Source organism: Emiliania huxleyi, assembly GCF_000372725.1.
Source record: "Emiliania huxleyi CCMP1516 chromosome Unknown EMIHUscaffold_210, whole genome shotgun sequence".
Classification (NCBI taxonomy): domain Eukaryota; phylum Haptophyta; order Isochrysidales; family Noelaerhabdaceae; genus Emiliania; species Emiliania huxleyi.
In genome coordinates, this window is record NW_005200506.1 from 103063 (window position 1) to 119247 (window position 16185).

Sequence of the window (16185 nt, forward strand, 5' to 3'; positions counted from 1 at the left end):
TGTTAGCGAGCCCATGACGGGCAACAGGCCTGCCCACAACCATGCCCCCATCAACGCCAATTATTTTCATTACGAGCGCTGCGACGACAAACAAAACAACTGCGACGCCATCCTCTTTTCGCCTTGGCCCTTGCGCGCTGAGGCGCGAGTCTAGAAGGGTTTGTCGGGGTGGCCATATTTGGAGCAGCGAGACACTGCTGCGTCGAGCCTGATCGACTCCGTTCGTACTAGAGACTCCCCGTTCGTCTTCAGCATGCCATCGTAAGGACTACACTAAATAGATGCCCCGCAGGGGGGCCAAGCGCCGCAGTGCGCGCTAGCGGCCAGCGGCGGCATCACGCTCGGCAGCGGCGGAGCGGCAGCGGTCCCCAGCGGCTGCCCGTGCCAGGCGGACTCCCGCAGGGTGCCGCACGAAGGCGGAATGGAGGGGGCCGCCGGGAGGCCAGGCAGCTGCGGCGTGTCGGCATGGGGCCGGCTGCTACCATCGCCAGCGACAGTAGGGGCGTCCCTCCAGGGGAGCGCGGCATGAGCAGTGCCTGAGTAGAAGATGTACGGCGCCGTGGGCCCCTCCTAGTCGACAGTGCGGGTGCGGGACGGTTGCCGGGACATCTATCATCTTTTTTTCTAGCGGGAGGAGCGCCGAGGGAGAGAAACACCACCGGGGGGGAAAGAATTTTACAACAAAACTCCCTCGCACAACACTGGGAAAAAGAAATAAAGAAAACAGACAACCACCCAAGGGAAGGGATGGTTCTCTCTTTTCACACCACCGGGGAGGGGCAAAGCAGAAACAAACGGAACTGTTGAGCGCTGTCAGAGCGGTGTTTCGACACCGATATCGTTCAAGGAACGCTGTTCAAAAAAAAATCGTGTCGCTGTTCACGCTTCACAAACAAACTCTCTCTCTCTCTCGCTTCACAGGATGACACAGGAAGTGTAAGCTGAGCAGATACAGCTAATCCTTTGTGTTCACACCTGCAAGAGGTGTGAACAATAACGATTTCGGCCTTACCTTTTGGCATGCCAATAGCGTGCTAGCAAGTCGTATTGCCACCGGCTTTTCTTCCGCAACAGCACTGCCGTCAATACACACATGCATATGCGCGGAGGCTCTCTGCTCCTCCTCTCTGTGGGCACCGCAGCGCTCCGCCTCCCGCCTCCGGCAGCGTGCGCGCGGCCGACTCTCGCCTCGCCCGTCCGCGCCGCGAATCCGGCGCTCTCGGCTCCTCGCGCCGCCGCTGCACGCCGCACCACCACGCCGGTGCTCGCGGCTACTGCTCCACCGACACCGCTGACGCAGCTCGCGTCGCGGCTGTGGTCGTGGGGCTGGCTCAACTGGTGGGTGCAGGGAGCGCTCTCCGTCGTCGGCGCTGTCCTCCTCCTCTTTGCCAACTCGGTGTCGTCGGCGAGTGTGAGTGCGCCGGCGCTTGCGGGCCGCGCGCTCGCGCTGGCGGCATGCGCCACCTCGTTCGCGTCGACGTTCTGGCAGTGGGGCTACACGCGGCTGGCCGTGCGGATCCGCAGGCGGCCCGAGCGCTGGACTGCCGCGAGCGCCGCGTCGAACGCAGCAAGGGCGCTGTACGTCGGCACCGCGCTCAACCTCGTCGGGATCGGGATCGCAATCGTGGGCGCGGAGGCGATCGTGGGCAACCTCGCCGCCAAGGCGCTCACCCAGGGCTCGGCCGTCGTCCTCGACGGGCGCGCCGCCGCCGCCACCGTCCAGGCCCTCGACGTGCTCATCGTGCAGGCAAACACAAACACGATCGCCGCCTGCTTCTTCGGCCTGCTCACGTCGATGCGGCTCAAGCTGGCGGCGGCGACGGCCGAGCGGGCCGCCGAGGCGTGAGCCGGCCGCGAGGAGCTCGTCGGGGTCGTCTCGGCAAGAGACCCACACCCGCTGGAGCGCGGGAGACCCCGCGAGTGTCGATCAAAGTGACATATGAGAGTCAACGTTTTGTGTGCGCGTGTACGAGTGTCCTTTCGGCTCGGGTCTCGGGAGCGAGGCGTGAGGGCGTGACAGTGTGAGCGTACTTTCACTCTCCAAAGTACTTTCACTCGTGACGATATGCGCGACAAAATGAGGACAATCGACAACGAAAACGGGGGGGCCCGGCCGCGCGCTACGCTCGAGAGAACGGCGCGCGGGCCGGCGCAGTCCGGGTCCGGCAGCGCGGGTGTCGCCAAACGAACACGCCGACCAAATACCAAAGTATCGCATATCAGCCGATGGCTGCGGTTGCGGCGGCAGCGGCGGCAGGGCACGCCCCAAGCGCACGGCGCAACAGGCGCCCTCAGCGTCCGAGGAGCGCGCGGCGCGAATAGACGTACCATTGTGCGCGGGGCGTCCTGCGTGCGGCGCGGCGGGGCCTACCGCGCCTTGTCGGCCTCCTTCAGCGCGTGCGGGAAGAGCAGCGGCACCGTGCGCTGCTTGAAGGTGTTGACGAGGAAGAATGTGGTGGAGATGAGGGCGATGCGGTAAAACAGCCCCTTGAAGAGACCCTGCACCACGCCGTGCTCGGCCGCGATGGCCTTCCCCGTCTGCACGATCCCGTCGTACTTGGCGCGCCCCAAGTCACCCTGCATGCACGACTTGATCGTGTCCATCGGGTGAGTGATGACGCCGGCGAGCAGCGCGCCGCTCAGCGAGCCGGCGGCGAGCGCCGTGTTGCGCTCCCAGCCGGAGGAATCGACGAGCTTCTGCTGGATCAGCGGCGTCACGCCCAGCATCGACATGGTAAACATCGCCTCGCGCCCCATCGTCATCGTCGCGCCGCGCGAGAGCGAGGAGGCGCCGTACTCTTGCACGATCCTCGCGGGAGTGCCGAGCGTGCTGCCGCCGAAGCGCTGCTGCTGGATCATGCACAGCTCCCAGATGCTGCACGGGATCCCCGACGCGAGCCCGCCCAAGAAGGCGCCGCCCACCTGCACCCCGTCCTGGCCCATGCCCGAGCCCGCGAGGAGCTTCTGGAAGAAGCCGGTCGCGCCAAACTGGACGGCGTTGGTGCCGCCCAGGTTCATGCACGCCATCGGCAGGCCGCGGTACACCTGCAGCGGGCTGAACGAGCCCTTCGCCGTCGTCCAGGTCGTCGAGATCGGCAGCCCTTGCTGCTGCGTGTTTTTCCAGACGAGGAAGGGGTAATTGCACGACTTGGCCATCACGCCCGTCACCATGCCGAGCAAGCAGTTCTCGCCACCGGAAAGGCGCTGCAGCGCCTCGCGGTCGCTCATCACGCGGCTCACCCACTCCACGCGCTGGCGGTTCGCTCGAGGGGTCGGGAGGCTGGGAGGCGAGCGGGTGCGCGGCCCCCGCGTCCTGGGTTTGATGAAAAAAAGTTTGCTTTTTGCTTATTTTCACCGAGAAGGCAGTCCCTGCACCGCGCTGCGAGCCTGTCGTGTCCCTTGTCAGGCGCAGGAGAGTTTTCTTTCTTTCTCTTCCCACCCCTGCGAGCCTTGATGTCGATTGTGACGACACGCCCCCCCCCCCCCTCCCGACGGTGTGCCCGCCGTTTGTCGTCGGGCGCTCGTTCGCTCATGCTGTCCACTTTCGTCGCTGCGGTGTTGGCCTTTGCGTCAACACTTTCAGACGTTCAGGTCATCGAGCTTGCCGAAGCCGTGCGTGGGCTCATGCGAGAGCCCGCCCCGCTTGACTCGGAGCACGCCGGATACCTCGAGTCGGCGCTGCCCAAGATTGTTTCCTTCGCAAAGGCGTCGGAACAGGTTAAGCAGGAGGTGGTCGAGCGGATGGCGACACTTTCTTTACACTGGGCACGGGACTGGCTCGCACTGGGAACGAGAAAAAAACGCCGGGCCGCTCGGGGGGGGGGTCATAACAAACACGGTACAGGATCTCGAGGTGCACTTTTGTTGTTAGGGTCTTAGCGAGAACGAGCGGGGAGAGGGCACGGAGAGGGGGTGGGAAGGGTCACCCACAGCATTAGATAATAACAACCCAAGACAACCCGAAGCCGCCCGAAAGGAAAAATCTTGCGCCGCCTTCGATCGGCAGAGCGATATGGACACCATGCTTCAGCCAGACCGACCACAGACCGACTCCGGCTCCTCTGGCGCTGGTGCTCGCTCTCCCGCCGCAGCGTCTCCATCTGCGCCGGTGGAGCGTGCAAGACGCTGGCTCCGCGGGCGTGATGGAGGCAGCATGCGCCATTCTGTCCTCCTCACACGAGTCCGTCTCTGTCCTCGCCGGGGCATGCTGCGGAGTGTGTCCACGCGGCAATGTCGTCGTCTTTGACGACGCGGGCGCGTGCTGCCTCCGGCTGACTACTCGCGGCCGACGCGGCGGAGGCGTCCGGCGACGAGGAGGCCGCGAGGGCGGCGCGCGACGAGTATGAGTGGCTGGCGTGGTCTGAGTGACAGTGAGGCGCCAAAATTGGGCACATCGATGTGGTGTCTCGAGATGTGTGTGTAAATAAATAAGTAAAAACGGACACCTCTACTGTGAGATGGGTAAAAAGGAACAGGTCCCCGCCCTTGCGATCTTTGTGCAGGGTTCTTTGTGGGTGTGGTCGGCGACTAGCCGGGGTCGTCCTCCCGATGCGCGATGGGGGACTAGCACTAGCCGTCTTCCACATGGTCCCTCGGGTCCCTGCTGCTCCTAATCTCTTCGTACATCCTCCTGCTGATCTCCGCAACGTCCTGCTCCCTCCCTCGTCTCGCTCTGCGCGTCTGCTCCGCCTCACCGTCGTCTGCCCTGCGTCGTCTGGTGTGACGGGTCCTGATATATGTGTGTGTGTCATTACAAAAAGTCAACACTATGCGCGACGTCGCTCGGGACCTCTGGCTCTGCACTCTCTGGGCAGAGAGACGCTGTGCCTGTGGCGTGTGGGCGCAGAGGAGGTGCGGCCCCTCCGTGGTAGAATGCCATAGCGCGCTATACTCTACAATACTACATGAATCTCTGAGACGTCTATAGATGCCGCGCACGGCGCGGGCTTGCGCGTTGCGGCCACTCTCGACGCGGCTTTCACGAACGTATTCGCGCATCGCTGTGACAGATCACGCCCAGCGGCAACAATCGCATGCGACTCACACCTTCTAGCTAGACGAGACACCGACCGCCGCAACACAGCCTGGGTCGACAAACATGAATTCAACATCTGTCCGGGTGGACCCGCAATCACTCAGCACGTACGTATAGCAACAGGCACGACCCACTGCATCCATGGCATGCGACATGCGTACTCCATGCGAGGTATGCTCCATCACGCCAAACCAGCAGCTCGTCGCCTATGGAAGGAAGGCAGAGGCGCCGTTGCAAGAATTGAGAAGTCACGATCTCGGGCCGAGCGTCTCAGCCGGCCTACCACAGCCCTGGCTGCTGCTGCTGTTTTCCGCGGTTGACGGATGCCATGGCGTCACAGAGCTCGGTGAAGGTCATGGAGTCTGCCCGGTCACCGTCCGGAAGGCGCGGCACCGCCTCGGAGAGGTCGGCGGGAATGATGCTGTCGAGCGCGGCGGTGCGGGCTGGCTGAGGCAAGAGGAGCGGAATACGTGCCTTGCTCACACGCAGGGGCACTCGCGAGAAGATCACAGAGCGCTGTGCCGTCGGCGCGGCGGCTGCGAGCGCGACAAAGGTGAAGAAGACACTCACACTCATCGTGTTCCAGCAAAGGCACTCCAAGGGGGGACGGAATTCGGCAAAGTTTCTCTCGGCCGAAGTTCGCGTTGTGTATTCTTTTTTTCTCTACCTCAGTGTATGTAGCTCTTACGTACATTCCCGTAGGAGACTCTACTGACAGGGTTTGCGATGAGGAGCGACCCGAAGGGTTTCTCGGAGGTTAGTGCACCACTAACCGCCGAAGCGCAAGCGCTGGGAGCAAGAACACTACGACCTGGGTCGGGCTCATACTAGTAGTCCTAGTGTCCTCCTCCCCCGAGCCGACGTTCTGGCTCAGCGAGGCTGCTGCGGAGCACTCGCGGACCGGCTCTTCTGGTCCAGCGAGGCCGCTGCGCCTGCGGGGCACCCGGCGGCTCGGGTCACTTCTCATCTTTTTTGCGGAACTCAAGCTGAAATTCTGGAAAACCGTGGCCGGCCCCTGCCCTGCCCCTACCTACCTACCTACCTACCTACCTACCTAACTTATGGGAAACTAAAAAAGAAATCACTGGAAAGGGTGAAGGTGAGGTACTATACGTAATACGAACTAAAGTGATGGTTGGTGGGCCTTCCCCGGGCACAGCCTTTCGGTTCGTGAAGGGTCGGTGCGTGTCGTGACCCCCTGGAACACCCGATCCGCAGCTGCTCAAGGAATGCTGGCGGTGGCGTGCTGCTCACCACCTACTCAGTTGCGGTGCGAGACCTGCAAGAGCTCACGCGTGCTCACCCGAAGACGGTCACCTTTGATCACGCGTACCGCCACCTGTCGAAACAACAAACCCCCCCCTCTCGACCTGCTTCGCCTGGCACAAGCGCGAACAAGCTGTATTACTCGCCTCGGCTCGGGTTCCCTTGACTTCACCCGCGCCACCCGCATCACCACCGGCAACTCGGGCGACTCTCTCTCCGCCCGCTGCTGGGAGCTCGCGATGCTTTTAAGCAATCTAACTCTGCACATTTGGGCAACATCCGTTCACTGGAGCACTTCGCCACCGAGGTCTAACCTAACAGGGTGTCCCGCCACCAACCACAACGACCCCTGGATGGAATTGCGACTCGCCGCTTTCCTCCCCGCTGTCTGTGATTCTCTCTCTCTCTCTCTCTCTCTCTCTCTCTCTCTCTCTCTGTGTGTGTGTGTGTGTGTGTGTGTGTGTGCAAAAGAATTTCAGAAACAAACTCGTGAATGGGCGGGCCCGGGGTTGTGCGTTTATGTGAACATAGCGCCATCGGACGTATTTTTTGCGCAGCGGCGCCGGCCAGGCGCCCGCCCCGGCGGTGAGCGACGCGTAGCGAGCGAATCGCCGGGGCGGGCGCCTGGCGGCTCCGCGGAGCTCCTTTGGCTTGGCGGGACGCGGGCACCTCGCGAGAATGCCAGCGCCGCCGCGGTCGCCGATTCGTGTTACCGCCATCTCTCTCCGGCGGCGTCCCGACCGCTGGCGCGCGTGCGAGGACCACCTGCGAGGCCTGCTTGGCGACGGCTTCGACATGTTTGAAGGCACAGACGCAAAGGCGGCGGCAGGAGACGACTCCACAGCTGTCGACCGCGTCGCCGCACTCGAGGCGGCGACCGGGTGCACCGTCTACCGCGGCTGGCCAATCACAGAGGTGCGGCACGTGCGGCGCTGCTACACGTCGCTCTCGCCGCAGCTCAGCGACGCCGAGGCGTGGATGTCGTACGAGCGCAAGGTTGCTGCCGCGTGGCGCTCGGACCGGTCGCGCCTCTACCTCGACTTTTTTCTGCGACACCTCACGCTCGGCGACGTGGGCGCGGCGCTGTCGCACCTGCGCGTGGCGGAGCGAGGCCACGCCGAGGGCCTCTCGCTGCAGGTGGTCTTTGAGGACGACGTGCGACCGTCCGCAGAGGCGCTGCCCGCGCTGCTGCGGCAGGTGCAGCTCTTGCGCGAGGCGAGATCTAGCCGAGATCTAGCCGAGATCTAGCCGAGGTCTGGCCCAGATCTAGCCGAGATCTGGCCGAGATCTGGCCGAGGTCTGGCCGAGGTCTGGCCGAGGTCTGGCCGAGGTCTGGCCGAGGTCTGGCCGAGGTGAAGTGTGCGGTGCCGCTCCTGCGCCCTCCTCCACCTCCTCCCTCTTCCCTCTGCTCCGCACCTTGGCCCGCACTCTTCACCCTCACCCCTACCCCTCACCCTCACCCTCACCGCAGGCGGGCGTCGCGTGGGACCTGATCTACCTCCACTCGGCAAAGTACTCCCGCGCGGCGGAGCCGCCCGCCCACCCCGCCTCCTCCCTGCTCGTGGCCGGCCACCGCAAGGTGACCCTATCCCCTAGCCCCTCGCCCCAAATCGGCCTCCGAAATGCTCGTGGCCACCGCACAGCAGTAGCGGGCAGCCTTCCAAAAGACCGGGCCCCCCTCCTCCGGAGGTGTGCGACGCGTACGCCCTCTCCGCCTCCCATATCTCCCCAGATCTCCCCAGATCTCCCCCATATCTCCCTCCGGAGGTGTGCGACGCGTACGCCCTCTCCGCCTCCCATATCTCCCCATATCTCCCCAGATCTCCCCCATATCTCCCTCCGGAGGTGTGCGACGCGTACGCCCTCTCCGCCTCCCATATCTCCCCATATCTCCCCATATCTCCCCCATATCTCCCTCCGGAGGTGTGCGACGCGTACGCCCTCTCCGCCTCCCATATCTCCCCATATCTCCCCAGATCTCCCCCATATCTCCCTCCGGAGGTGTGCGACGCGTACGCCCTCTCCGCCTCCCATATCTCCCCATATCTCCCCATATCTCCCCCATATCTCCCTCCGGAGGTGTGCGACGCGTACGCCCTCTCCGCCTCCCATATCTCCCCATATCTCCCCATATCTCCCCCATATCTCCCTCCGGAGGTATGCGACGCGTACGCCCTCTCCGCCTCCGGCCTGCGCAAGATCGCCACCTGCGGCTTCCGCGCCTCGGTCTTCCCCATCGACGACTTTCTGCCCGCGCTGCACTCGCCCCACCCGCGCGAGGACGTGATGGCGCTTCCGTGCGTCGTCGCGGCGCGCGGCGGCACGGGCGGCGAGGGTGGCGATGGTGGCACGGGCGGCGAGGGTGGCACGGGCGGAGAGGGTGGCGACGGAGGCGGCGGCAGAGAGAGCAGGGGGGTGTGCGAGGGGCCCTTTGTCGCGCTGACCTTCCCGGACGGCGCCAGGCTGGTGGAGGTGGAGGCGGCGGCGGCGGCGGCGAGCGACTCCAAGGCGGGCGTGGCGGTCTCCGTGCTGCTCGGCGACGCGGGCGTGGAGGTGGAGGGCGGCGGCAAGCAGCTGGGCGGCGGCGTACGTCCCTCGCCCTCCACGCCCGCCGACCCCAGCCCAGCGACGGGGGAGGAGTCGAGGCGGGGGGCGCTGCGCCCCCACTTTGCGGGCCCGTCGCTTGCGGCGGCGCTTGCTGGCGGCGCGGGCGGCGGGCTGGCGGCGGCGGCACGGTCGCTCGCGACGCGCTCATACGCACTACTGCGCGCGTCGGAGGCGGAGGCGGCGCTTCTGCGGCGCGCGGAGTGGGGGATGCGCGCCTTTTGCGCTGGGTGCGAGGGCGAGAGGAGGAGGTGCGTGGGGAAGGGCGGGCGGCGGGGCGAGCTGCTGCTCTGGTCGTGTGGCTACTCGGCGTGGCCCGAGCGGAGGCAGTTCCACGTCGTGTGCGGCGCGCCGGATGCACAGCCGTGGCCCGGCGCCGGAGAGGCGGGTGGGGAGGCGGGTGGGGAGGCGGGTGGGGAGATGCGGTCGTCGGTCCTCGAGGCGGCCTCGCTGTTGCGCGCAGTCGCGCTCGGCTGCGTCGCCGCGCTGGCGGAGGGCGGGGCGGTGCCTGCTCGGCTGCCGGGCGCGTGCGCGGCGGTGCCGGCAGACGAGGACCCGTCGGTCTTCGACCTCTTCGAGTACGAGGCGCGAGGGCCCGCCGCCGCCGCCGCCGAGGAGGGCGGCGCCGAGGGGAGCGAGGTGGCGATGACGGAGCACACCGACCCTGGCGTGCTCACGCTCACCCTCGCGTCCGAGATTGGCGGGATCCAGGTGCTCGACGCGTCGCTCGGCGAGTGGGTTCGCGTCGAGGCCCTCTGCGATGCGAACGACGTCCTCGTGCTCGCGTGCGACCAGCTGCAGGCGGCGAGCGAGGCTGCCGCGGCCGTTGCGGCCGCCGCTCCCTTTCCCGCCACCGGCGGTGCGCGCGAGCCGCCGCGGGACGCAGCGAGGGAGCGGGCTCTGCAGGCGAGCCGCCACCGGATCGTGTGCGAGGAGGGGGGGGCGCGCGTGTCGGCCGTGTACGAGCTGCGCTTGCCGGAGCGGGTGCTCTGCTCGTCTCTAAAGGCGGTGTGACTGTGTGAGCAGTCAGCAGATGGTGCGTGTCGAATGTTGTAAAACTTGTACGTTTAAGGTTTATGTCATTTGAGTATAAATAATTAATGTGTGTCTAAAGCCGTATCGCGTATGCAACTCCATTCCCTCGCTGCTCGCCCTGGGTCCTTGTGCGCGGTTGTGCTTGAGTGTGGTGGCATCCCGCTTCCCGGCCGGCGGATATCGCCGGATTACTCTCATATGCGGCGTTGAAATATGCGCCTCTTCTTTGGGGTGTGCTTTCACCAAGCAAGGCAAGGCAAGAGGAAAAGTGGTTTCTCTGCACATGAGGTTTGTGAGTCCTTGGCCTGAACCGTGTGCGTGCTGCGACCTCTCATCTCCTGTAAAACTTCACGTCACTCTGCAGCACGGCCACGTCAGCGTCACGCATCGATCTCGTGTTCTAACTTGCGTTGGAGCTTCCATTCGAGTTGAATGCTGCGCCGAGGGCATCATTGGCGTTGGACGTGCCTGGAGTGGAGTAGCCGCTGCCCAAGCTCCGCTTCTTGCGGGGTGGCTCCATGGCTGCCGTATCAACCACGTCGTTGGAGGGCAAGCGCAGACTCTCAGCTTCGTTTATCTTCTGCTTTCTTCGAATCTTCAACTCATCGCCCTGCACTGTGTCGTATGCCGCAACCAGCTTGTCCACGCACTGATCCACTTTCTCGTAGAATTGCGTACGACGGACGTTCAAGCCGCGTGTCGTCGCTTCATACATGCGCTCATATCGCAAGACCGTCCCTTCTGTAAGACCACCTGCCTTCTCTGTGGCCGCCAGCACTTCAGCACTCTGTGACACAGCAGCACGGCCGGCAGTGGCAGCTTCGCGCGACGCATGTTCGTAATTCGCGTCAATACTCGCATGCATGCACGCCTGCTGCTTCACCAACGCATCGGCCAGACGTTTTTGGAGCATCAGCTGGATGATCGGGGTGGTGAGCAGCTTCTCAAGCAGAGGTCCTTCCACGGCAATGCGGAAATTCTCCTTGCGAATCGCGGTCAAGTTCGCTGCTCCTGGATTTCCCCAGTCGCACTGCCGTGCTAGCTCTAATGCGCGTTGAGTTGCATGATCATGTGTCAAAGTCACCTCCACATTTTGTGTGCGCATCTGATCCTTTGCAATGAGTGCTGCTCGCACGAGCCGCACCCAGTCGTGCCACTGCAGGTGGCCGCCACCATCTTCGTCGAACGCATCAAAGAGGACGTCGAGCAGCCTTTTTGTGGGCTGCACCAGCGCGGTGTCTTCGTCGAAGGCGGAAAAGAGGCTCATGCCGCTACCAAACTTTTCACTCAGTCGCGCCACGCCAGCAGCGCGCAGACGAGTGACTGCGATGAGCAGTGACTTCGTTTCAGTCAAACTTGTTTGAAACGGCTGCAGCGAACATTTTGTTTCAATCTCATTCTCTCTCTCTCGCCCTGGGGGCCTCGTAGACCCCCCGCAAGCAGCGCACCTCCTGTCTCTCCTCTCCTCCTCCGGATATCGAACGTGCTCGGCACCGTCCATGGCACCGTCTCCCAAGCAGCGAGCGCGTGATGCGTGCGACCAAACCCGGGGGTGACGGCCGCAGGCGCACCCGACGCGCACACCATTTACACGATGAGCCCGCACAATGAGCCCGGTCCGGCCACGAAGGCCCATGCGCAAGAGCGCCCGCTCTCTCGCTGGGCGCTCTCACACATGGTTCGCCTCAGTCGTAGCTCGGCCATGCGACTGGCGACTCGCAGAGCCGGTCGGGCCGCTTCGTCACGGCGCGCTTCTCCATCTGCGCGTGCACGCGGCGGCTCTCCTTGTTCTCCACCGTGGCCACCACCTATTTTCAAAACCGCGCGAGCCGACTAAAGGCGACGAATAAGACTGAGCCGCCGGCGCGATCAAGGCGCTCGCACGTGGGCCCGCAGGGAGGCGACGTTTGCGTCGCTAGGCCAGTTCTCCGAGGCCTCCGGCCAGAGCCGCGCTGCCTGGGCGCGCAGCGCCGCCTCCGACATCGACCCGACGGCGGCCTGCAGCTCCCGCTTGCGGTGGTGCGCGTCGCGCCACCGCCCATCGAGAGTAGCGTCGGCCGCCGGCGAGGACAGGTCGCCCGCGACGCGGCGGGCGTCTTGGTCGGCCTCAAAGTCGACCCGCTCTTGCAACGCGCGCGGCGTCGTCCGCGGCAGTCCCTTCTTGCGCAGCATGGCTGCGAGCGAGTCCGGCAGCGAGTCCCCGTCGTCCGCGGTGTGGTACTCCTCCTCGTCATCATCGTCGGTTCCCGCCTCGTCGAGCAGCCGCGCGAGCCAGAGCGGATCGCAGCGCATCGTGGCGCACGCGATGCCGGCTGCAGGAGGTGCCGCGGTCTGAGCCGCTGCCGGTGCCTCGGTCGGCCCCGCCGCTGCCGACGAGCCGCTTGGGGTCGGCGGCCGGTCGAGCAGCTGGTTGCTCCATCGGAGCCCGGCGTTGGAGAGCGGGAAGGAGAGAGCAGCCACGCCGAGCTGCGCGATGGAGGCGGCCTCAACATCTGCCGCACAGAGCACGCGCTCCCGCTCCCGCGCCAAGGCGACGCGGCGGATGTCTTCCCACTCTGTCATGCGCTTGCCAACTTGCGGGGTCGCGACGGTCTCCACCGCGGCCTCGGCGGCGTCGCCACTCCCGAGGCACGGGCCGGAGGCGTCGTGGTCGGAGGCGGCGCTCGCCAGCGATGGCTCTCCCACGGCTCCCCAGCGCGTCGCCTCGTCCTCCGTCTCCTTGAGCGACACCGCGGCCGACCCGTGCGCCGGCGCCCCGGCTGAACCAGGCGACGACCACCCCTCTCCGGTGCGTGAGTAGCCGGGCGAAGGGTAGGCGTAGTGCTGCTGCTCGACGTACTCGCCGGAGGTGTGCCCGCCGCCAAACTCACCGTACTCGTAGTACTCTTCGGGGTACCACGGCTGTTGCCGTCCAGACTGTGGCACGGCCTGCTGTCCCCACGGCGGCAGCAGCTTCTCCCTCGCGGCCATCGGCCACTCGGGGCTCGCGGCCCGCCATGGGGTCGCGAGCGGGCCGACTTCTGAGGCGAGGCAGGGGATTTCGCCCCCCGAGCTTGTCGCCCACTTGACGAGGTCGGGGCAGAGGCACCTGTATACTCGAGGCGGGGAACGTTCATATCCGAAGAGCAGACGAAGGGAGGAGGGGGGATGGGGGCGGGCGAGGCGCACTGTGGCAGGCAAGCGCCCTCGAGGCAGCGCTCGATCAGGTAGCAGGCGATGCGCCAGCCCGCTCGCGAGCAGACGTATTGCTAAATGATAGTACGGAGGCAGTGTGGTCGGAGGGCGCTCGGGTCGCCTCGGAGCGGCCCCGGGAGGTGCGTGGGTGGAGGGCGGGCACCTGCCCGTCCGACGTTGGCTCCGAGACGAGACCCCAAATGTGCTGGAAGACGGCGTCGAGCAACTGGTTGTCGACAAGATCACGAAGGCCGAAGCTGAGGGACGGAAGCGGGAATCAGATGCGGCTTATATAGTTCAGATGCGGCGTGAGAGCGGCGCTGCTCACTACATCGTGGCGTACGGAAGGCACGCACGTCCGTGCTGCGGCAAGGAGGCGTGTCGCACGACGCGGCTGTATTCCGTGTCGTACGTTAACGCTCGGGCCGCGTCGAGCGACATCTGCGACGGCACAGGGCGGCGCTGTGTGAGCGGCGGCGCTGAAACGCGAGAACGGCAGAGTTTCGCGGAGAGTACGTCGAGCAGCGCTGCGCTTGTCTACCCTTCGCCCGGCTACTCACGCACGGACGCCGTTTTTACCTGCGGTGGGCGCGCCAGCGAGCAGCAATGGCAGGTGAGTCGCTGTACTCGCAGTCTGCGGGATTTTTTTTGCTTCATGGCGCAACCGTCGCCGGCGCGCGACACGTTCCCGTCAGCAGGACTGTCCTGGTCGAGAGTGTGTGCCGCCAAGGCGGGACCACTCGGGGACAGTGCCGACGGGACGCGGCTCGAAGGGCGTGGCTCCGCAGCACGACTGGCACTCGTCGCAGAGGCCTCGCATTCGACAAGTCGGGAACGGCTCTACCCGCAACTTTCTCGCTAACACGCGCGCACCGCCGAGCCTGGGGCGGGCGCGCTGCGGCCGCACGTCTAACTTCGTCATAGTGCCACGACGTGCGGCCTAGATTTAGCCCACGCGCCTCTGCTCGCAAACACTCACCCATTTGATTGTCACTGTCCGTGAGTGCGAGAGAAGGCTAGCCGCAGGCAGCTAGCCCGTGAGGAGAGCGTCCATAGACACCTCACTTAGACCCCACACACGGTCTCGTCCGTGCCTCGCCGGCCGGAGAGATTGCTAGAGGTGGAGCATGCTGCTCTAGCCTCACATGTCACTTCCTATCGTCTGTTGTTTGTTGTGCCCTTGTTTGTTTCTCTTGGCACCTTGGAGTGCTGGGGGGGGCGACAGGGAGGATGTGGCCTTGAGTTATGTGTACGCCAACTCAGGGTGTGTGGCAGCCAGCTGGCTGTGTGTCTTGTGAGCTTGTTTGTGTCTGTGTGTCGCTCGTGCGTGTCGTCATCATCTGTCTAGCGTCCACCCATACCGCGTTGGTGTCCAGTCCGAGCCTGGCTGTTCTTCACCTTTCTACCTACCTACCTATGGTGTGTGCGCGACCGCGGTGTTTCGACACCGTTCTTAGGATCGCTTTTCAAACTTGTATAAGCGGAGAAGCTGAGTAGATAAGTCACTAGTCAGTGGAGAGACGTGCTGCGCGCGCCTCTCTGGCCAGAGAGCACTGTGCTGGCGCCCTGGGTTTCTGATTGCCTCAAGATTTTTCAATGTTTCGGGAGTTCCCGCAGAAAGCGGGATTGAGTGCGTTGAGCGAGGCAAAAAGCAAAATAGTTAATAGTTAGAGGCTGCGCAGGCCGTCCCGTTTGCATGTTTGCATAAAAAACGCCTGTTGCGCTGCGCGCGCGCGCCGGGGCTCTGTCTCACTCACGTGCCGCAATATGTGTCACTACTGGATGGCGGCCACTCGGGCGACGCTCGCGAGGTAGACGAGCGCCACAGCGGGCCGCATCAGCGAGAGAGAGAGAGAGAGCGACTTAAGGAGGATAGCTTGTCAGCGTAACACAAAAAAAGAAGGGCGATATCGACAACACCTCAAGGGACTAACACGATCCTGCAAAAGGGAGCGCGAATGCACTAAGGTGGCTACGCCTCATCCTGCAAAAGGGAGCGTAGAGAGGGGTGAGTCGTCCTGCAGAGGAGGTGTGAAGACGCGAAGCGTGGGTTATGAACAGACGAGAAGGCCAGTGCGCGCTATGTGAACAGAGTGAGTGTGCTGGGCGCTGGGAGTGAGAGGATGAGAAAGTGCCCGGGAACAGGTATGAGAAATAAACGGCGCGGTGGGCGTGCGCGCGGCACGGTGACGTAGTGTATCACACACAGATCTCTCGCCGACTCAAGAGACTCGACTTACTTTCTTTTCTTTAAGTTGCGATGCTCCCGTGTGATTGACGCGTGAGGGAAGCGATATCCCTTTTTTGCGCCCGGGCCGGCCACATGCTGTCGCAAGTACGAATCCGCGGTGCCCACACGTTTGCTCATTTCAGCATAGCCCGAGCCGAGGCGCCGCCGACGAATCTGGTATGTAGAAGACGCCGGCTGGTAGCCGCATAGTGGCGGGATCCCGAACGTGGCCGGTCCGCTGGATGTGCTTGAGCAGCTCCTTGCGATTCCGGTACACGGCGCCGCACACCTGTGGGAGGCAAGGGGGTAGTCGACGCGCTGCCGGGGGGGAAGGGGGGGGGGGGGGGCACAAAAGGGGGGGGGGGGGAGGCACCAACCCCGGGGCTCATCTTTTCTCGGGAGGGTTTCCCTGGCCAGGTTGTTGCCCGCCCCTTGCATGTGCCATATGCAAGGGAGGGTAATCTCGGCTAATCTCGGCTGATCTCGGCCTTGCACCCAAGGCCGGGAATGGGGCGCGCCGTCCGAATGCCCTCCGCCGCCGCCGCCGCCGGGGAAGGGTCCCCCCCTTTCCGGTTGGGGTGCCGGCCCTGGGCCGCCGCCCCCGCCGGGGGGGGAACAACCTTTTCCGGTGGAGCCTCCTCCGGACCGTTCCCTGGTCCCCCGTGGGGCGGGTCACCGCTTTGCACTGGGGGGTTTGCTCCTTTAACGATGCCGGCCAACCAAAAAAGCGCCTCCTCCTCGGCCTCCTCGGCCTCCTCGGCCTCCTCGGCCTCCTCGGTGCCCTCTCCATTTTCCTCCCGGAAGCGGGAGACCTGGGTTAAAATGAATTGTTTTCGTAAAA

The 16185-nt window shown here is 64.4% G+C and overlaps 6 protein-coding genes across 6 annotated transcripts; 3 read left to right on the plus strand and 3 right to left on the minus strand.

Moving 5' to 3' along the window:
- Nucleotides 1–13: 13 nt before the first annotated feature.
- EMIHUDRAFT_234876 (hypothetical protein) lies at nt 14–529 on the plus strand (the record flags this gene model as incomplete). The annotated part of the gene is made up of 2 exons (XM_005780642.1): nt 14–148; nt 293–529. 2 exons carry the CDS (start codon nt 14–16, stop codon nt 527–529), a joined length of 372 nt encoding a protein of 123 aa, XP_005780699.1.
- Nucleotides 530–1093: 564 nt separating this feature from the next.
- On the plus strand, nt 1094–1846 carry EMIHUDRAFT_234877 (hypothetical protein; the record flags this gene model as incomplete). The annotated part of the gene is made up of 1 exon (XM_005780643.1): nt 1094–1846. The coding sequence occupies one exon, from the start codon at nt 1094–1096 to the stop codon at nt 1844–1846; it is 753 nt and encodes a 250-aa protein (XP_005780700.1).
- A 521-nt stretch (nt 1847–2367) lies between these two features.
- Nucleotides 2368–3228, minus strand: EMIHUDRAFT_234878 (hypothetical protein; the record flags this gene model as incomplete). Its single annotated transcript, XM_005780644.1, has 1 exon — nt 2368–3228. The coding sequence occupies one exon, from the start codon at nt 3226–3228 to the stop codon at nt 2368–2370; it is 861 nt and encodes a 286-aa protein (XP_005780701.1).
- Nucleotides 3229–3579: 351 nt separating this feature from the next.
- EMIHUDRAFT_234879 (hypothetical protein) lies at nt 3580–4998 on the minus strand (the record flags this gene model as incomplete). The annotated part of the gene is made up of 2 exons (XM_005780645.1): nt 3580–3695; nt 4920–4998. 2 exons carry the CDS (start codon nt 4996–4998, stop codon nt 3580–3582), a joined length of 195 nt encoding a protein of 64 aa, XP_005780702.1.
- Nucleotides 4999–5216: 218 nt separating this feature from the next.
- Nucleotides 5217–5611, minus strand: EMIHUDRAFT_234880 (hypothetical protein; the record flags this gene model as incomplete). Its single annotated transcript, XM_005780646.1, has 2 exons — nt 5217–5241; nt 5319–5611. The coding sequence occupies 2 exons, from the start codon at nt 5609–5611 to the stop codon at nt 5217–5219; spliced, it is 318 nt and encodes a 105-aa protein (XP_005780703.1).
- Nucleotides 5612–6979: 1368 nt separating this feature from the next.
- On the plus strand, nt 6980–9919 carry EMIHUDRAFT_234881 (hypothetical protein; the record flags this gene model as incomplete). The annotated part of the gene is made up of 4 exons (XM_005780647.1): nt 6980–7438; nt 8459–8584; nt 9080–9466; nt 9617–9919. 4 exons carry the CDS (start codon nt 6980–6982, stop codon nt 9917–9919), a joined length of 1275 nt encoding a protein of 424 aa, XP_005780704.1.
- Between the last annotated feature and the right edge of the window lie 6266 nt (nt 9920–16185).